This window comes from Haliaeetus albicilla, chromosome 3 (genome assembly GCF_947461875.1).
Source record: "Haliaeetus albicilla chromosome 3, bHalAlb1.1, whole genome shotgun sequence".
Classification (NCBI taxonomy): Eukaryota; Metazoa; Chordata; class Aves; order Accipitriformes; family Accipitridae; genus Haliaeetus; species Haliaeetus albicilla.
Genome location: NC_091485.1, coordinates 41,251,676 through 41,272,306, shown reverse-complemented (window position 1 = coordinate 41,272,306; position 20,631 = coordinate 41,251,676). Strand labels below are relative to the sequence as shown.

Here is a 20,631-nt window from a genome sequence, read left to right as displayed (position 1 = left end):
GGTATTACTACTTGGATGACAGTGGCAAAATTTCACAGAATCACAGGATGGCTGAGGTTGGAAGGGACCTCTGGAGGTCATCTGGTCCAACCCCCTGCTCAAGCAGGGCCACCTAGAGCAGGCTGCCCAGGACTGTGTCCAGATGGCTTTTGAGTATCTCCAAGGATGGAGACTCCACAGCCTCTCTGGGCAACCTGTGCCAGTGCTCGGTCACTCTCACAGGGAAAAGTGTTTCCTGATGTTCAGAGGGAACCTCCTGTGCTTCAGCTTGTGCCCATTGTCCCTGGTCCTGTCACTGGGCACCACTGGAAAGAGCCTGGCTCTGTCCTCTTTGCATCCTCCCTTCAGGTATTTAAAAACATTGATAAGACCCCCTGAGCCTTCTCTTCTGCAGGCCGAACAGTCCCAGCTCACTCCGCCTCTCCTCACAGAAGAGATGCTTCAGTCCCTTCATCACTTTAGTGGCCCTTCGCTGGACACTCTCCAGTAGCTCCCCAATTCTCTTAAAAATGCCGAATCCTAGATAGCTCCTATAAGCCATACAGGAGCGCATACAGCTCTTACATACGCTCTAAGTGGGCATGTTCTCAGAATAGACAGACGATGCAGCTGTAGCTACAGCAAATTCCTCCCGGCTTTAGGAAGAAGCCAGCAGAGCAGGACCTGCCTCTCCCTGGGCAGCAGCGAGGCACCGACCCGTCGAAGGACAACATCGCCTTTACTCCACTGAATTACCGCAGCGTTTGTTCCGAGAGGCCGAGTTTTAAGCGAAAACCCGCCGTGTTCCTTTAAGCGAAAACGGTGGCCGCGGGCCGGGAGGAGCCGCCTCACTGAGGGCGGCAGTTCGCCTCACAACCGGGCGGAAAGCCTCGCGGCCGGCGCCGGGGGGCGGGGCAGGGCGAATAGCGGCTTCCGCCGCCGCCCGTCGGTGGCCGTGGTGGTGCGAGGGGAGCGGAGCCGAGCCGAGCCGAGCCGAGCCGGGAGTTTGCGGGGTGCCGCTGCAGCGATGGCGTCGCTACTGCCGCGCATCGAGCGGCTCTCGTCGCGGGTGGTGCGGGTACTGGGCTGCAACCCGGGGCCCATGACGCTGCAGGGCACCAACACCTACCTGGTGGGCACCGGGCCCAGGTAACGACCCTGCTCGGCGGCGGGGGAGGGGGCCTGGGCGCTGCCTCCGGCTCGAGAGGCGGACACCGGGCTGTTCCGAAGTCCCTTAGTTGGGTAAAAAAAGAGGAGGGGAAAAAAAATAATAATAAAGTACAGCATTAGGTTTTCGGGACCGGCGCCCGGAGGCGGCTTGGGCGGGCGGGGTGTGTGCCTCGGCCGGGCGACTGATGGGCTGAGGCGCGGCATTCCGTGAGGGAAGCGGGTGGGGGCCTTGCCTCGGGCCTCGCAGCTCCCCGGCGGGGCTAAACGCTGGTTCCCGCGACGTGTCCGCGAGTTGAAAATGTGTGTGCTAAATTTATTATTTATCCTTCTTTGTAAATTGTTATGCCTCGGGGGTAGAGTATCACCGAGGGAAAGAGATGGCGTCCATTACTGCCACATTCCTGTGCAATGCTGGGTTCTTTAGCGCTCTTTAACTGTCACATGAGCACTCTAAACTCTCTCACTGTTGTTTGTTGGGTTTTTTTTCGTCCATGTGTAGAAGAGTCCTTATTGACACTGGGGAGCCAGCTACTCCTGAATATATTGGCTGTTTAAAGCAGGCACTGTCGGAGTTCAGCGTCTCAATTCAAGACATTTTAGTGACTCACTGGCATTATGATCATAGTGGTGGAATACCTGATATCTGCAAAAACATCCCTAATGGTAGGCCAGAGATTTCAGATATTGTTGAAAATGTTACATATGTGGCAAGAAAAAACTTTTACAGAGTGCTTCTATGCAAATCAGCTGGATTATTCTTTTGCAACCTCCATATAAACTACATGTAATTTCATGATACTGTTACAGTGCATAGAATGAGAGCAACAAATAATCTTGATATTGTAGTTGTAGACTGTAGTTTTTCTTCAGTACCTGTGCATATCTTCATAGTCAGTTTTTCTTATGTGTGATTAATAAGAACCTGAATTACCATCAGCAGTTTACATGATATTAAGAGATTTGAGAAAAACTTGAAACTCCTTCCTTTCTACATTGACAGTAATGACAAATTGACCATTATTTTCACTTATGTAAAAACAATAAATAATTTAATCTCTGAAAAAGAAACATGCATAACTTTGAGATTCCTTACACAGACCATTAGTAATTGGTGACAAATTCGTAGGCCTCATATCATGAGGGGAAAGAGGGTAGGGCAGTCTGCAGGTAAATTCTGATCTAAAAATGTGTATTTCATGTTGATAAACAGTAAGGGACATTTCTGCTTTAGTATCTGGGAAGAGAATAAGCAGTATGGGTAACGTGGTTCTTAGTGTCGTTGGACTTCATCACAAACTTTGTCACAGGCTTTATCAAATTTTGTAAAGTTGCCAGGTGCTTATATGCAAAGAAGCCTGGGCACTACTGAAAACAACATTGGTGTCTGTGAGAGTTTTGGTCTTGTCAACCCATGAGCATGGCTGTAAAGACTAGCAAGGGATATAAATACCTTTCTAGGTTGCTATCCATAGCTGTTCAGCCCAGGCATTCACAGTTCATGCACGGTTTGGAATGATAGGTGCTGAGGGAAGCTGCAGGTAAAAAGCCTCCATCCAGTGTTAGGCAAATGTTGAATGGTACTTCTATGAATCATCATGCAGAACTTGAGCGCAGAAATCCTAGTGGTGTTGTAGAAACTTGGGGGTTTTGGCTCTTGATGAGTCAAGAAGGAACATTTGTAAAATATAATAATTGCTGGTGTTATTAATTCACTTGTACTTTTTTTGTCTTCAAAACTACTGCTGGTACAGAGTACGGTATTCAGGTTCAGTGGCTTTCACTATTCAGTGTTTGTGGCTCTGGAATAAAGTTGCTTTATAAACATAAAGTTACTGTACAGAATTTCTTGTGTCTAGTTTTGTATTCATACTGTGTAATAATTAATAGTACTTGTTCAAAAAGTAGCCTTTCTGTGGAATTAGCTTTGTTAGTGACAAATTCAAAACATTGTTTTCTTTGCTTTCTTTAAATAGACTCTGAATATCGCGTCTGTAAGCTTCCTCGTGTCCCTCATCGTGAAGAAACAATAGAAGGAGGACGTGAATATTTTTATCTTAAAGAGGGAGATGTGATACAGACAGAAGGAGCCACACTCAGGTAAAGACCAATTTCTGCAAGTTTGCTGAATCACTTTTTTTCTTCAGAATTCTGGCACATATATGTACCCTAACTTCTAATGATTGGCAATCCATACATCTAATCTTTTCAACACTTACGCATGTAAGACTTGCTATCATGATCCAGCAGGTTACGTTTATATGAAGAAATTGTTTTATGAATGAGGATTATCAGGAATTAGCCTTTGGTTTTTGGCCTCAGCAGAGAAATTAAGAATATTTCCCTGGAAAAATATTTCCTCTGGGAAACCAAATAGGATTTGACATTCTTTCTCATTACTCTTATCTAAGTAATTACTATTAAAAATGACACTTTGGGGGAAGTTTATGGTAGTCTGGATGGATTATTTAGCATGACTTTCTTTTTACTTTAAAAATATTTCCCAAGGAGACACTAAAACATTTAATACTTAAAATGTTAAATTTTAAATCTTTAACCTGTCAGGTTCTTGTAGGGTGCCAATTTGGGGGTTTTCTTCCCAGAGGGCATATTGCCTGTCTTGCCAGCTTGAATGAGTCTGAAGCAGAAAGCCACCCTGCCTCAAACACGCACGCACACACTAAAAAGATCTGACCATTCTGTTTCCAGAGTTCATTCGTTAACAAAGCATTACTCTTCTAAGGACAAATTCTGCTTTTTCTCCTCAGCTTCAATGTGAATTATATCCCACTTGTAGAATGTGCCAGATGGCTGACTGGAAGAAAAAATGTAAAAATAAAGAATGTATTTGACCAAAAGCATTTTATTTTGTTAGTGTAAAAAAAAAAAAAAAAAAAAAAAAAAGAAAACATGGAGACTATTATATTGAATATTGAAGACCTATCACTACCCTAAGTAGCCCATGTTTGGACAAAAGCAATTTAGAGATGGAAAACAACTTGTTAAATTTGAATCCAAGTAAGATAGGGGTGGCACATTTTGAAGTTTGGGGTAATGCAGCCAAACTTTATGCTTGGTTAAAAGCAGGTATTCTCACCTAGTTAATTCAGTAAGCACTTAAAGGATACTCTTAGATCCACCACTGGTTCCGAAACAGCAGTATCTGCATGTTAAATTTTAGTTAGCAACCTTCACGTTTTCAAGGTGTGCCAGGCAGTGTTGGGTTCTTTTTCCTTTGTTTTTCCATGTTAGTGGTTAAGCTTTCTGGTAAAGTTTCATCAAGAACTGGAGGATACCACTTCCTACAAAGGCAAGATGCAACCCATCAACTTGATTTTTATGTTGCCTCCACAGGACGATGGCTGACCTGCTTTCTGCTGAACTCAATATTCAGTAGGAGCTGGAAGTCATTGCATCAGATGGTGCTGTGCTTCTGGCCTCCCAGCCCTGCAGTGACATGGCTGAGTGCAGTACATTGGCCTGTACATGGTGATTGGCACCAGCTCTGCCAGTTCGTGATCACTGCTTTGATGCATCTGCCATTAATAAGAAGATTCTGATGAATTTCAGCAGTGATGCTGGTCTGAGTTGTGTTACTGTTTGAATCAGCCTCAGAATGAGGCCTTCTGCCTTTCAAAAACTGTAGTGAAATGACACTGCAGTGCAGCTCCTTAGCATCTCAGGTTACTATAGACATATCAACTGTCCATTCACCCTTTGCTGCATTCTAATGCAATACTCATTCAAGCTGTGGGGTGCTAAATCCTTACCATTCAGATGTTTAATGACCTGCATATAGAACAGCTAAAAGACCATGAATCCTTGTTGTATTTGACAGCTCCACTCCACTGTGTCATGGGGCTTTCAGGGAAAAATAAATTTCAGGAGACAGAACTTTATCTGGGTTGGGTCTAGAAGCTTATAATTTCCAAAAGAATTGGCAACATCATCCTTACCCTTTTTTGCTAAGCGCAAGGTGTATGTCAAGAACTTCATGCATTTCAATCTGGAAATAACATGTCAATTTTTCTTTTTTAAAGCTTCAGAGTAAAGCCCTCTATAACACAAGTTCTACATGACTAGCCAGCTCCCTTAATGCACTTCTATTATGATGTGTCATCTAAGTAAAAGCATGTTAGAGATGATGATCTGTGTTCTCTACGCGGTATAAGAAAATCAGCTGGGATTAGATAAAGTGATACCCTGTTTATGTCAAGGTTTCAGCCTTTTTTGTCTATTTTCTTCTGGTTCTTGTGAGCTACTTTCTAAGTGATTTTTATCATTCTTTGTTCCTAGCTTCTGAAAATGAAGCATATATGCTGTATGAAAAACTTACGCTTTTTTGTTGTTTTTCTTTAAACAGAGTTTTATATACACCTGGACACACTGATGATCATATGGCTTTACATCTAGAAGAAGAAAATGCTGTGTTTTCTGGTGACTGTATTTTAGGGGAAGGAACAACAGTAATTGAAGACCTGTATGATTATATGAAAACTCTGAAAAGGTTGTTACAAATGAAACTAGATTTAATATATCCAGGTAAGTGTTTCTATTCTTAACTGTTCTGTTTTACTATATAATTTTTAAATACCTCTAAGAATTTGAGAACTCTTAATACAATCAAACACCATTACTAATGTAAGAGTTCAAGTTTGTTACTTAATATATGTCCACTGCTAAGCTAAGATGAATTTATAGCATGGTGGTTTGCAAGACTTGAAAATTTTTCAGTTATATCTTTCCTTCCTGAGATTTCTCCATTTGAGGGTGAATCTTGTGCTTCTGTGCCCAAAGCCTACAGAGGCCAGACTCTTTCACTGTTGGAATCATAAGCAAATTTGGTTTTCTTATATTACTCTATCCATGCGCCTTAATGTTACCCTGGAAGAAAAAATAATAGTTGTTCTTTTGGTCCTTTGCAGCCCCACATACACTGCCAGTGTGAGTAACCTAGTAATGTTTTTTGAGAGAGGTATCTGTCCTTTGCAGCACAGATTAATCACAAATTCATCTTGGGAAGCTGCAGAACTGTCAAATGGTTGTCTTAGTTAATGACTTAGCTTAAATTTGAACAAAAGCCAAGAGGCCAACATCATGTTCTGAAAGTTGCCGAGTCATTCAGTCTATGACTTTGCTTTAATTTTTTTCCTCTACCTCTCCCAAACCTTGGGAATGCATTTACTTTTCATATAAACCATGTGTCTATTTGACACGACTGGATTTTAAGAATTAGTTATGTAACTAAGGTTTAAGCTCATTTGCTTTTTCAGAGCTACATCTCAGGATTTTTTCTGACTTTTTCTGTTTCATCTTCTTCAACTTGTCAATCTGAGCAACGGTGTCTGCATTCTCAGTTCTGTCTTCCTCCATTAACCATCTATGTTTAGCCTGCATTACCAAATCTCTTTTGTGTTCATTCTTAAAATATGCTTCTTTTGAAGTAGGTGTTCTTTAAGTGCTTTAAGATGTAAGCGTTAAAATGCTGTGTAAGAAAATATCATTATAGATATTCCATGGATGTGGAGGGAAATAGTGACTTGCTCATAGTTATTGACTTAACTACTGGTAAAACTAAGAATATTTTAGCTTCCAGAATCTCAGTCTATTGATCAATCAACTGTTCTACTTTCTTGCTTACATACCTACAAAACACGGTCTGTTCCTCTGATTGAATTTCTGCCTTCCAAAACCCTATATATTCCAAATTCTATCAGGTTTATCAATTTTATCTGTTGTATTTCACTCTCTCCTTAATCATTATTTATCTAGATTACATATTCACCAAGGTTGAATATTTGTGCCATTTATCTGTAACTGTTTGCTACTCCGTTCTAAGTATGTTCATGCTGTACTTGCAATTAGGAAGCCAGTTGGGTATTACGCATTTTCAATGATGAGTAGCTATGTATTGAGATGATTTGGAACCAACTTTCTTTTTTTATCCATGCATCACAAAATGTATGTGCAATTGTGTCAAAGATAACTATTGCCCAATCAGAACAATCATTTATACTATTGGTATGTACTACAGTAAAATGGTAACTATAGCAGAAGGTAGTTTGCTTTACCAATAAATTCTATATAAGCTCAGTACTTTGACTTTATTGCAGTTTTAGGTCTTCCTAATTCTTGAACTGTTTCTCTGTTTCCCATCCATGCTTTAGCACTCACATTGCAGCCTCAGAATTAGACAGGGAGCAAGAATTTTTGTAACAAGCTGACTGCTGGCTAGGTGTGAGTAGCTGAATTTTGCTAATTCTTCCCCTTCCACATTTCTTTTTTCATTTAATGTGGAAATTATTTCAGGCACAATACTCATGACAATCTATTTGCAGCCGATAGTTGATGAGAATCCTTGGGACCAGAAAAGGGCATTTTCGTCAGCAGAGGGCTCCCCATCCTGTAATAATAAACGATGATCCTTGATAATACAGAAAAAAATGGTACTGGAGTTAGGAATCTCTGCAAGATTTCATGAGCCAATTATTTTCTTCAATTTTATCCTTTGTGCTTTAATTTACTGTAAAGTAGGAAAATCTATATTACTTCACAGGGTGTTACGAGAATCAAAACTGTTCCTGATCATCTGGGCTGTACAGAGGTCTGCAGTAATATGAAGCTGTCTGATACAAAGTCTAAATTACTGGAAAGAGGGTCATGTTTTGAAAGATCTATTTCATGTGCTCAGAAACACTTTACATTTATGCAGATACTAATTTATTTATTGGTGAAGTTAAGTGTGTTGCTGTCCCTGAAAAATTATGGATGGGAAAGGTCCGCATCTGGATTTAGTCCCAAGGTTTCTGACATCATTTTAATGTATGTATATGCATACACAATGGCTATGGATCAGATGATGTAATGGATATGAAATGCCTTTAACTTTGCAAAATGTGGGTTCCACTCCAGGTACTGACATTGGTCTTGTAGTCTGAGTCAATTAAATCACTTGGAAGAGCAGAGACAGGTTTTAAGACTGCCTTGTGATTCCATGTGTGGGCCTTAATTTTGAATACTTTAGTGTGACTTTTGTCATTAGATAATGCAAGAGAATGGACGGTTACCATTACAGTCTCTGCTCTGTGTATCTTAATGTGTTTTTTCTAAATTTAAACTTTTGTTTTTATAAGTGGAAACATATTTACTAGAGATACTGTTATATTTGTAATTTATTTTGTAAGGACCAATAGCTTCAGATTAAATATATTTGAAATCATTAAATATATGTGTATATGACAGTATGGTTTCATATTTACATGTTACATATCTTTTATTTATAATACTGTCTTTACACAAGGCAAGCGTGAATCTATATTTAGTAATTTCAAATCTGCTGAAGTGAGTGTGTAAGTAGAGATATGCATAAATATTTTGACTTGCTGAAGGATAGATTCTTTTGACATTTTTTTATTTCACAGATATTCAAATCGTGAAAAATCAGTTGCTCTTTTTCTATAAGTTGCCTGTCCTCAGGCAAAATAAGCTCTAATTTAAAAAGCCTTAAAACTAAAAACGCATTTAGTCAGTTAACCCAAAAGCACAAGTCAAGAATATGATGATTTTTTTTAAAATAGTCAGAGAACCTCAAAAGAAACTGTCTGATTTGGATTATACTCCATAACTTCTAAAAGAAAGCTAGGCTTTTTTACAGTAGTTTCTGTTCTACTAATTTTATAAATTACTTGGAGTTTAGACTGGCAGAGCTGGAAGTTGCTGCTGTTACTTCAGGTGAGGTATACAGGCAAAGAGACAGGAAACCTTGCTATAAAAAGCATGTGACAAATATTCATGCAAGTAAATTTCTCTATAGGTAAAATATTAAGTTTAATTTCTATGCATGTAACTCTCATGTCTGAAAAATATTTTCATTTCTTCTGTCATTTTAGTGTATCATGAGGCAGCATTTGATTTTTCTACAATTAGTGCTTTACCAATTAAGCCTTTTTCTGATTTGATTCAAAGACCTTTCAGTAAGTTGAACATTTCTGATCTGCCACACTAAGTCCAGAAAAAAAACGTATTTTGTTTATTAACCAGCCAGACATAAAATGATCTACATATAACCTTCCTTGTGCATTGCTTATTCCTGCCCTGACACATTCCAGTTGGCTCGCTGATTTGTCTCTATTAATTTTTTTGATCGTATTTATGAAAACATGTTCTTAAGGGAATAAAGTACAGTATGTCTGTCACAACTAAAGATGTTACTTCCCTCACCTGTGTTTGCTAGATAGCCCCACAACAGGACAGTACTACATGTGTCCTTTGCCTCCGCTACTACTGTTCAAAGACCAATATCAGTTTAAATCATAGGTATCAATATCCTTTGGGGAGAGTGAGACAGGCAGATAGAGGTAATAATCTGAATCTCATCTTTGAAATCCGTTCAGCAGTGAACTCTTTTCCATTTTTTAATGGCCTAAAGCAGTCTTCCCTTGCTTTCCTTATTCCATCTGAAGTATTCCCTTTCCCCATTCAGACGTCTCAGATCATAATTCTTCCTTTCCATCTTAATGCTTTTTAATTGCAGACTGTGATGCAGACATGCAAACTTAATTTTGGCCTATTCATGCGCAAGAAGAACCCCAACCCAAACCAAACCACAAAAACCTGCAACCAACCAAAAAACATGCAAAGAGCATCCTACAATTTAACATCAAGGATACTCTGACAGGGTGGTACATACAGGTGCTACTCCTTTCTTATGACTTTTAAGTCTACCAGAGTTTATATAAGAATGATTCAATTATTCAACAGCATACTTAATTTCAAATTTAAGTAATAGTGCTCTGGTACATCTGTTTTGATTTAGGTCATGGCCCAGTAGTACGTGATGCAAATACTAGAATCCAAGGCTACATTTCTCACCGAACTGCACGTGAACAGCAAATTCTAAATGTTTTCCAGACGAATGCTGGAAAATCATATACATCCTCGGAGCTTGTAAAGCTAGTATACAAGGTAACTGTTGATTAAAAGTTCTTAGATCAAACTAAAGAAAATTGAGGTTATGTTCATAAAATTGTATGTAACAGTTTAAGTATTTGAGTGAAGACCATGGTGGCTTTTTAAAAGAGGAAAAAAAAATTCTGCTTGTTCAGAATTCATATATGACTGTGCATTTAAATTGTATTGTTTAAGCACTTCATTGGAGTGGGGCCCAGGTGATTCTTACAAACTTTATTTCACTATCTAGATGGTCCTAAGCACAGTTTCATAGGGCCAAGCAAAAATAAAGTTGTAGTGCTTGGTTCTAAGTGATAAGTATGAGATGACTGTTAATTGTTGATTTGTCAAAGTGTGTATGGAGTCTCCTGAAAGATGGGTTAAAACTTCTAGCACCCTCCTGCAGACTTATAAATCAGGAACAAGTGAACTGCAGTTCCACAGAGGTGGATATTGCGCTCAGAAGTTGGGTAGCTTGCGTGTGTTATTAGACAGGCGTAAGTGTACTTCTTCGCTACTTCATCGTTCTTCATGTAACCTTGGTAATTTGTACATGTGGTATGAGGGTTACCCCTCCTAGCAAGTAGAGATAAAAGAGATGCAGCATTTGCTTCAGAGGAAGATGTCAAAGTTACCAGTGGCTGTGGTTTGTGAACAGGTCTGTAACAGCTTCACAACTCATTTTTCACGGTTGTGCTGATCTCTAGTTTCCAAAAGAATGGCTACGTCACATTGAACATTTTGCAATGCTGATGTACCATTACCTGTGGCTGTTTAGCTCCTGCAGTTTTCCTGCCTGAACAATTACAGTTTTTAAGTATACAGCCATTCACATGTTCATGTAAATCCCAAACCACTTGTCCTGTCACTATATGATAAGAATTTTTCAGTACTACTAAAGCTTTCATATTATGAAAAAAAAAAGTAATCTTTCAAAGCTTTTTAAAGATTCACAATTTATTGAACTAGTTTTCTAGTGAATTTTTCTGCCAGACTTGTCATTGGGAGAAGAACTTTTTCATTTTCAAAAAGAAGGCTTTACTTTTAGGATGATAGACCTGGAGAGAGGGATTTTGAGAAATGCTATTGGTTTTTACCTAATAAGCATTGGAAAATTTTAAGAGACATTTCGTCCTCCTGAAGCTGTCGTATTTTTAAATTGTTTACTCATTTACAGATACTGACTGTTAAAAGATATTTAAACCTATGCAAATATTGTCATGGAATAGAAGTGATGGGTATCTGTGCAGAAATGCATCTTCAAATTTGTCTTTAAAAATGCTCAGCTACACTGACAACCCAGTGCAGACCAAGCTCAGAAAAGCACAGTCGTCTTAGTGTTGGCCAAAGTTTGCGTAATACAAATGGATAATGCAAAAAATAAGCAATGAAAACAAAAATGTGTTATTAGGCTACTGGTTTAGCTGGTGTAAAATTGATTTACTCATTTCAGTTTGTTGTTATTATATAACTAACTGAATGTTCAACAGAGCAATTCAGAAGAGGAAAATCTATGTTAATAAACCATGAATTCTGTATATTGAAAATAATTGGGAGATATTTAAACAAATACAAAATGTGTATTTGTGTTTCCTTTAGGATATCCCTGAAAATTTACTTCCAGCAGCAGAAAATAACCTCCTAGTCCACTTGAAGAAGTTGGAAAAAGAAGGCAAAGTGTGTAAGTTGTGGATAGAGGGGTAGAAGGAAGGTCATTTTCATTTTGATTTTCTATGTACTGTTTCTCATTATATTTTAATGCATTATTTCCTGGGGAAAAAAAAAAACAACCAAACAAACAAACAAAAAAACCCAAAACCCTGCAGTTAGTTGCAGTAGCTGTCCTTTGGACAATTTGAAGCAGAATTATATACAAAAAGCCTATGGTTATACAGTATTTCCAAACTTTTAGAAAATACTTTATAAAATATTTGTGACATGCTTAGACCACACATTACTGCAATGCATATACCTTTAAATTTTTATTTAAAACATACCATGGAATACATTCCTAATGCTAGTGTTTATACCTTCGTGTATTTTCTGAAATTCATACCTAAATATGCATGTACATAGTGTTTTATGGGATTACACTTTACATTTCTGCCTTTCGTAAATGCACATTGTTGTATGTATGTGTTCTAGAGATGGTTAAAATCACTCGGTGTAAATTTTTACAATTTCTGATTAGTACAATACTTAAGTAGAGCAACTGTATTTAGTTTACTGTTTTTACTTTGTGCCTTTACTTTTAGTGAACAAGGTGAGGTATTCTATTTCTGTAATTGCATGTGCATGTGGAAATGTTATTCAGCCAGCAGCTAAAGAAAATACTTTCTGTACATTATGTAACTGCACCCAGACTGTCTACTTACAAGTAAAAATTACACAAATATTTACAACTGTTTCAAATTTTCAGCATTTACCCACCTGAATAACAACATGAAATAAGTGTATGTTTTCCAACTTAGACCTTCTGTTTATCTAATGATAAATCAGCTGCTAGGTACTAATTGTTTGAACAATTGAGACTTAATTTTTGTAATAATAATGACCTGCTTTTCCTTCAAAGAAAATAGACTAGAGTCACATGAATACAGTCATTACTGAAGTTCGGAAAATGATGTCTTTAAGCATATATTTTGCAGAATGCCATGGAAGCTTACCAGTGTGATGCTTACTGCACCAGCTTTTAAATGTGATCTCAGTTCTTGGTTATTAACATATATTATTGATCTACACATTTCTCCAGTTTGGCTCCACAAGATTCCTCTGGGGTCTCAGATGCTGTTGACTATTTGTCCCTTCCCTTGACTGCCAAAGTAACTCAAGCAACAGCATTTTCTGTTTAGATGAAGTAGTGGATAAATTAACTTTCTCTTCAAAAGGTAGACTTGCAGTCTTACCTACAAAAGACTCTGTGTGTGCATCTTAAATGTCCACGAAGCACAAGAAGTGCCCCTTAAAGTTTTTTGGTTTGGTTTGGTTTTTAATCTTCAATTTGTGCTCACGGAGAAGAAAGCAACCTCATCAGTACACTTGGGGTTTTTCTGTGCTGATCTCTGCAGTGTGGAAACAGTTGCTAAATTTTTAAGTGCAAGCTTAGATCCAGATCTGTGATAAACACTTAACATCATGTGACCTTTGTCCGTTTTTCAGTTCAAATTAAGGACATCTGTTAAATAAAATTGATTCTGTTAGTTCTGAGCATGTAGCATACAAGTGCTTGAGTAGTCGTGGTACTTGTTCATTTAGTTTTGATATGATTGATGTCCTTTCCACATAGTCTGAGTTGCAGTATTTCAAGTTTTGTTCTCATTATGGAAGACTTGAGTTGCAGTCATAATGCTCCCTGCTTAATTTTCACAAAGTATTTTTCCAAAGAAACATGTTGTCAGTATCGATAATGAATGTGACAGGCATATTACAACCTTACAAGAGAGTTACTCAATGCAAATTTTGGCCATATGCTGTCTGCTGCAGTCATTAATTCACCACTTCATTCTAGGGATTGCAGTTTATGGTGGTACATAAGTTTCATAACTTCAATTAGGTGTGATACTGCCTTTACAGATTTGATTTTTCCCACTTGCAACAGAAAAATAATGTCTTGTGTACAGGAGCATGGCACAATATGCGCATATAAGCTTTCTCCCTTGTTTGGATATAAATATCTTCGTCATTGTTTCACATTTTTAAAACACAGCTGATGAAGAGATAAAAACAATTTGACTGTTCTTAATTCAGCAGCACAGATTTTTTTTCTCTGAAGTTCATATATTTCAGAAAATGCGACAAGTACTCTAACTCAAATTTCTTAGTATCTAGAAATTTTAATATTCTGAGCTTTAACTACAGGATTATTAAACCCTTTTTTAGTAATCATTCTTTATATTGCTAGGTTACATTGTGAAACAGTTAATGTTTATCACCTTCCATTAAAACTGGCCTGAAGGAAAGTGTTCCAATAGTTTTAATAAAAAAATTACATGTATAGACATACATATGCATGTACAGGTTAAGTTTGAGATAGTCTAGTGTTTATATATAGCATCTAAGTGTTAGCTTGTGACTAATTTGGTCTTTTTTTTCTTAACAGTACATGAGGCATCTTCCAACTTCAGATGGAGAAACAATTTATAAGTTACGCAAGATTGCTCAAGAGTATTTTTAATCTGCACATTACAGCATGAAAAAATAAAATTGTGATCTCAGACAATATGTAAAATAAAAACTAATTCTTCCTTTTTTTAAAGTGGTAACACAATTTTAAAGCAATGTCACAGTTGTTTAACTAATGTTTTTCATATTCTTCTTTATGGGAATTTTAAAAATGACCTGATAGGTACTGAGTTAATAAAATGGAATGAGTGTGAAGAACTGAATGTTACCTCTGCTATAAAAGATCCAGCTTTATCATCAGTGGCAGAAAACAAATAGCAAGGTCTTATAAACTTAATATTACAGTATTATAAAGCAATATTATAAACTTAATGAATCAGACATATAAAAAAATCTCTAGTAAAAAAAATTGAAAAGATGTTATTCTAAACCTGTTTTCATTTGCTTGTGCTTTCTAAAAAGTTATTTTCTAGTAAGTTAGCTGTACATTCTAAAAACCAAGTTATTTTTGTTAACAGATGTAAATACTGGGGTTTATATTCCTTTTCTATTTTAGCTGCCTGTGCACATCTTTGGTGGTTGCTCACTGCAATAGGATTTAGCAAACACTGAAAGTAATTCCAGACTTCTCTGGAAATGGTAGTGGAAACACCATTTCTGTGGAATTCTTCCCAAGGATTCATTAATTCTAACTAATCAGTGTCAATGCACAGAGTCGGAGCAGACGCTTGCATTCTTTATCTTATGGGATTCTGCAAGAATGTGATTAAAAAGCTGTATAAATTGAGATACGTATTACACACCACATGAAGTTAAGTTTGTCTATCACTTTATAACTAACAAGCTTCAAGTTTTGCTATTAAATCCATTTAAACTACAAATATTTTCACTAAAGGTTGTATTTGGTGTTAAGATACTGTATAGTGTATTAAAATACAACATTTGAAGATTGAACTGCAAGTTCAGTTCTCTGTGTAACTTAAACTTTCAGAATAGTGTATAAATATTTGCATTACTTGCATTCAAGTTTTTACGATATATACACTTCTTAATGCTGGCTCAACCTTTAAAAAAAAAAAATACACCAAAACTACCAAAGACAAATATATGTCCCTGAAAATCCTTGAAAACCTTTCACCATTCAATCCTGTGCCTTCATTTGTGAAACGTGCATATGTTTGGGTATTTAAGGCATGTCTTAATAATTATCATTATTTTATGAAGTTGACGGCATTTCTTCTAATCAGCTGAGCCAAATCCAGTACAAAAGTACTTCAAGGAACTTCAAGCAATCCAAAACTGAAATCACATTCTGAAGTAGTAACCAGACACCTGAAGAGTGGAAATAATAACTTTCTGCTCTATAAAATGATGCTTTTTGTGAACTTCATTTATCTCATTTTTGGCCATGTCATGACTCTTGCTCACTTTTAACTTTCTGTGCAGTGCCATTTTGAGGTTTTTCCATAATTACTCAGAAGCTTTCACGTGGACTTCTTGCCATTAATAATTATTGTTTTCTCGTAGCTATTTCATGAATTTATAGTTACCTTTTCCATTGTTAGGAATGAAGAGATAATTATCAGTGTTTTCTTTTTAAAAAAGCTTAATTCACATGCTCTGAATGATGTCATTTTGCTTCAGGAAAATAGATCAGTGAAATGGCACAGTTTTCTGTCATGAGGTCTGAGAACATAAGCCAGCAGGAAACTTGTATGAAGAGGTGATGTCTCATTACCTTTCTGAGCCAAATAAGAAATCTGCTGTCAGGCAACATGTCACTGAACCATTTTCTTCTGTTTTACTACACTTACATTTTTAAATACATGGAAATTACTTTAGAATTCAGTTCAGGTATCATTGGAACTTGCAGGCAGCAAAGAAAGCAAGAAGATACAAATCAGAGAATTCTGTGCACTGTGCTGTGCTGCAGCAGATGCCTGACATTCTAAAAAAAAATGAGGGAGATTGCAGTTTAACCAGACTTGTGATTAATGATTGTGTATGGTGTCTCTGGAATATTAAAAGCAGAGGTTGCACTGTTACTAAAATGTATATACAATAAAGGATACTTATATCTGCTATGACATGTTGCAAAAGTCTAAAGAGTCCTTGTTGATCATGAGATTATAAGTCAGAAGAAGTGTTTATTTAAAAAGAGTGGTAATGTAAGCTTTATGCCATGTATGTATAAAAAGGGGGATTAGCCTATTTACATCCTTTGTATTGAATACATTCATCTGTGCAGAATGCATTAAAAGTTAAGAATAAAAACAAGAGAAGGGGCAATTTCTGTCTCATCAAGCTAGAATGGCAAATGTCATTTGATGCATTAACTTCTTAAACAGCTGAGGACAAATTGTGTTGCCAGCCTTATTGCCAGCTAATTTGAAGATCCTGTCCTAAGAGGCAGCATCATTTATTAGGTTTAAGACCTAGGAAAGAAGTTTGATGGTAATTATAACCTTTGGGGGGTTTTCTATTCTGTTTCTTGCTAACTTCCTTACTTACACTGCATTTAAAATGTCGTTCTTGGTTATATCTTTAAGCCTGTTTGATGACGAGTGAATTCAGGAAGGGCTCCCAACTAGGAAGGGCATTGTTCTGTTTGCATCTGTTAGTGCAGGTGCAATAACACGCTTCCTACCAAATCCTCCACAGTCTTGCCATGTGAAACGGTGTATTGGGTTTGCATGGCAAGGTTTTGGTAGCAGGGGGGCCACCGGCATGGCTTCTGTGAGAAGATGCCAGAAGCTTCCCCCATTTCAGACTGTTGGCAACTTCCTTCCTAAATGATGCAATCATTTTGAAGCCTAATATTTCAAAATGTGGACATCTGGAAAGAAACCTGGCAAACATGGGCCAGTAAACCCATTGGCAAACAGCAGACCGAGGGCTGCAGTCTCGGGTGTTTTATATTACCCCGCTTTGCCTGAAGGGCCCTAAGAAACATGATGCGGCAGAAGGGAAAACTCCAATAAAAGGAAGGTGTGGAAACTGTTCCGATGAGGCAACAGGTTGCCTTGTTTTCCATTTCAGTATAGTAGTTTGCACTATATCATCAGGAGAAACACAAAACCAAGTGGAAACCAAGGAGCTCTCTCGCTGTACGAGAGGACATCGAGCCAGACGCTCAGGGCACTTGCTGATTATAGCTTGAGGAAAGGATGTCTTGTCCCAGTTGAGTCCTGTTTGTTGTGTTCTGTGGAGATGAGATGACCTGATTTCTTTTAAAGGCTGAGGTGGGAAATAGATGCAAGACTACCTTGCAGAAAGGATTCTAATTTTTATCTCAGCCCAATGTACTTTCTGGGTGCAGTATGTGACATCCCTGACTACACGGTATGCCATCAGGGATATACTTTCAAATTGTTATTCTTGAAATAACGTTCTGCTTACTTTAGAGTTACAAAATACTGGTGTGGCCAGGGGATAAAGAGATTTCTATGATATAAACCAACTTGGGACTGAAATATGACTGCTTGTTCTGTTTAAACTTTTATATTTAAAAAAAAAAAAATCCAGGTGTGAAAGCAAAAATTTCTGTAGCCTTTTCTGTATTTTTAAGTAACCCAGATCATCTCCAGATACCAAGTATTCCTGTCTCCCGATTTAATAAATTCATTGTGCTGGTTTCAGCTGAGATAGAGTTTGTCTTCTTTCTAGTAGCTGGTATAGTGCTATGTTTTGGGTTCAGTATGAGAAGAATGTTGATAACACGCTGATGTTTTCAGTTGTTGCTAAGCAGTGTTTAGTCTAAAGTCAAGGATTTTTCAGCTTCTGATGCCCAGCCAGCAAGAAAGCTGGAGGGGCACAAGAAGTTGGCACAGAACACAGCCAGGGCAGCTGACCCAAACTGGCCAACGGGTTATTTCATACCATGTGATGTCATATCTGATATATAAACTGGGGGGAGTTAGCCTGGGGGGGGATCGCTGCTCAGGAACTAACTGGGCATCGGTCGGTGAGTGGTGAGCAATTGCATTGTGCATCACTTGTTTTGTGTATTGCAATCCTTTTATTAGTATTGGTGGTTTATTATTGTTATTACTATCATTACTAGTTTCTTCCTTTCTGTTCTATTAAACTGTCTTTATCTCAACCAACAAGTTTTACCTTTTTCCTTCCAATTCTCTCCCCCATCCCACTGGGAGGGGGGGAGTGAGTGAGCGGCTGCGTGGTGCTTAGTTGCTGGCTGGGGTTAAACCACGACAGTCCATTTTGGCACCCAACGTGGGACACGAAGGGTTGAGATAACGACAGATCTGACCAGAGTGTGTTAAAACTAATTTGTTACAAGCATTCATTATATTAGTTTAATAGTCACTGGTCACAATGTCGATTTATGAGCTTAGAGTTGTGGCGCTCGTTTTTAGAGTTCTGGTATGTATTACCTCACTTGCTGTATATAGTCCCTATGCTGCTGCTTATCATCCGTGGGAGGTGGATTAAGGTTTTCACTTTGATATATTGTGTAATACTGGTTTATGGTATGATGAAGTTATCAGTCGTGGGACTAATCCGGCATTTGCACTCAGCATTGTCGTCACCTCTATACTTCGGGAGCCATCTGTGGGAAACTATTAATAATTACCCCATTTACCTTTCCTCCTCGGGGAGCAAATCTATGGGCGAGACACCTTTCTTCCCCTTTCCCTTCTCCTCCACTCTAATTAGAGTGGCATTTGAGAATTTTGAAAAATTTGAATACCCTTGGGATGTTGAACCAGCATGGTCCTAGTGCTAGGAACTAGCATGTTCCTGAATGTGGTTCAGGTCTTGTTTAGGGTTAAACAGCTATTTAAGAAGATCACTCAGAGATCTGCCCCAAGGCTGGATAATTATGAGTGGCAGGGTGTGGGGGGTAGTATGGGCAAATGCCTAGGGCGGTGGGCACCTCCAGTGTTTTGGTACTTCACCCTTGAACAAGTGCAGAATCCTGAAAAACTAGTAGAACATTTGAAAAAAGCATGCTGTCACCCCGACAGTTCCAGGGAGACACAAATTATTGCAACATGCTTGGACCTGGCCCATGCCTATCAAGCCCTGTTCAACACCACTCAGTACCCTCAAGGGGAAGAGAAGGTCTCTGGATCTAACAACAAGGTGACAGGTACTGCGGCCACTCCAACCGCCGTGACAGGGACTGCAGCTGAACCAGCAAACCAACCTGCACCAGTATCAGTTGCCCCCATACAGAAGAAGAAATATACAAAAAATTTACTTCGCTTAGCGAAGGGTGAAGATGAACCAGTGTCATCACAAGAACAGGAGGAAGAAGCAGAACCAGAGGTAATCACCCGATCTCTATCCCTGAGTGAGCTGCAGGATATGGAAAAAGATTTCAGCCGTTGTCCAGATGAGCCCATTATCACCTGGCTGCTCCGATGCTGGGACAATGGGGCTGGTAGCCTGGAATTAGAAGGTAGGGAAGCAAGCAGCTGGGATTTCTTTCCAGGGAAGGTGGAAGGGTGGCATTGACAAGGCAATTGGAAAAGGGACACAAGCCCTCAGCCTCTGGAGGCGACTCCTGTCAAGCGTGAAGGAAAGGTACCCCTTCAAGGAAGATGCTATATGTCAATCAGGCAAATGGACCACCATGGAGAGAGGTATCCAATATCTGAGGGAATTAGCCATGCTAGAGATGATTTATTATGACCTGGACAACGCACAATTACTCAGAGATCCAGATGAAGTCCAATGCATACGACCCATGTGGCCGAAGTTTGTACGGAGCACACCATCGTCCTATGCCAACCCACTGACAATACTGACCTGGAAAGATGAAGAGGTGCTGACAGTGGATGAAGTGGCTCACCAACTCCAGCAATACAAAGAAAATCTCTCTTCCTCCCTCGAAGCCTGCATTTTGGCTGTGGAGAAGCTGCCCCAGGATTTCCAGCAATTCAAAGAGGGTATGTCCTACTCCCCACCTGTACAGACCAGTATCTCAGCTATTAGGAGTGAGCGTTCTTCTGCCCAAGAGAGAGAATATAGAAGGTACACACCACGAGGTGCCCTGTGGTTTTACCTATGTGACCACAGAGAGGACATGAGGAAATGGGATGGAAAACCTGCCTCAGTCCTAGATGCATGGGTACATGAGTTGCAAGGAAAAACCACCACAGAGGGGATTCTTCCAGGAAAAATGCTGCTCCAGTTTCCAAACAGAGTAGAAGAGCTGATCTTACTTCTGATCCTCTTGAAGGGACTTCTAAGTCAATTTTACAAGAAGCAAGTAATGGACACTCTGACCAGAATTAGAGGGGCCCTGCCTCCAGCCAGGTGGAGGAAAGGGGATAACTGGGTCTATTGGACTGTGTGGATTTGATGGCCTGGCACGTTAGACCCACAGGAGTACAACACTCTAGTAGACACCAGTGCACAGTATACTCTAATGCCATCAAGTTATAA

General features: G+C 38.7%; 1 protein-coding gene across 2 annotated transcripts; it reads left to right on the top strand.

The window, feature by feature from the left end:
- Positions 1–957: 957 nt before the first annotated feature.
- On the top strand, positions 958–17,713 carry LACTB2 (lactamase beta 2). Of its 2 annotated transcripts, none has more exons than XM_069779512.1 (7): positions 958–1,128; positions 1,649–1,812; positions 3,123–3,246; positions 5,510–5,688; positions 9,962–10,110; positions 11,695–11,772; positions 14,195–17,713. In XM_069779512.1, the coding sequence occupies exons 1-7, from the start codon at positions 1,007–1,009 to the stop codon at positions 14,267–14,269; spliced, it is 891 nt and encodes a 296-aa protein (XP_069635613.1). In that variant the 5' UTR covers positions 958–1,006; the 3' UTR covers positions 14,270–17,713. The 2 variants fall into 2 exon arrangements, with proteins under 2 accessions (XP_069635613.1, XP_069635612.1); XM_069779511.1 differs by having other exon boundaries at positions 11,695–11,776.
- The last annotated feature ends 2,918 nt before the right edge of the window (positions 17,714–20,631 follow it).

What these genes read in the sequence shown, in the direction of transcription:
- LACTB2 (XM_069779512.1), top strand. Translation starts at nt 1,007, where the DNA reads ATGGCGTCGCTACTGCCGCGCATCGAGCGGCTCTCGTCGCGGGTGGTG. An exon ending in CTGCAAAAACATCCCTAATG is followed by an intron (nt 1,813 to 3,122) that starts GTAGGCCAGAGA and finishes TTCTTTAAATAG; the next exon opens with ACTCTGAATATCGCGTCTGT. An exon ending in TTGTAAAGCTAGTATACAAG is followed by an intron (nt 10,111 to 11,694) that starts GTAACTGTTGAT and finishes TGTTTCCTTTAG; the next exon opens with GATATCCCTGAAAATTTACT.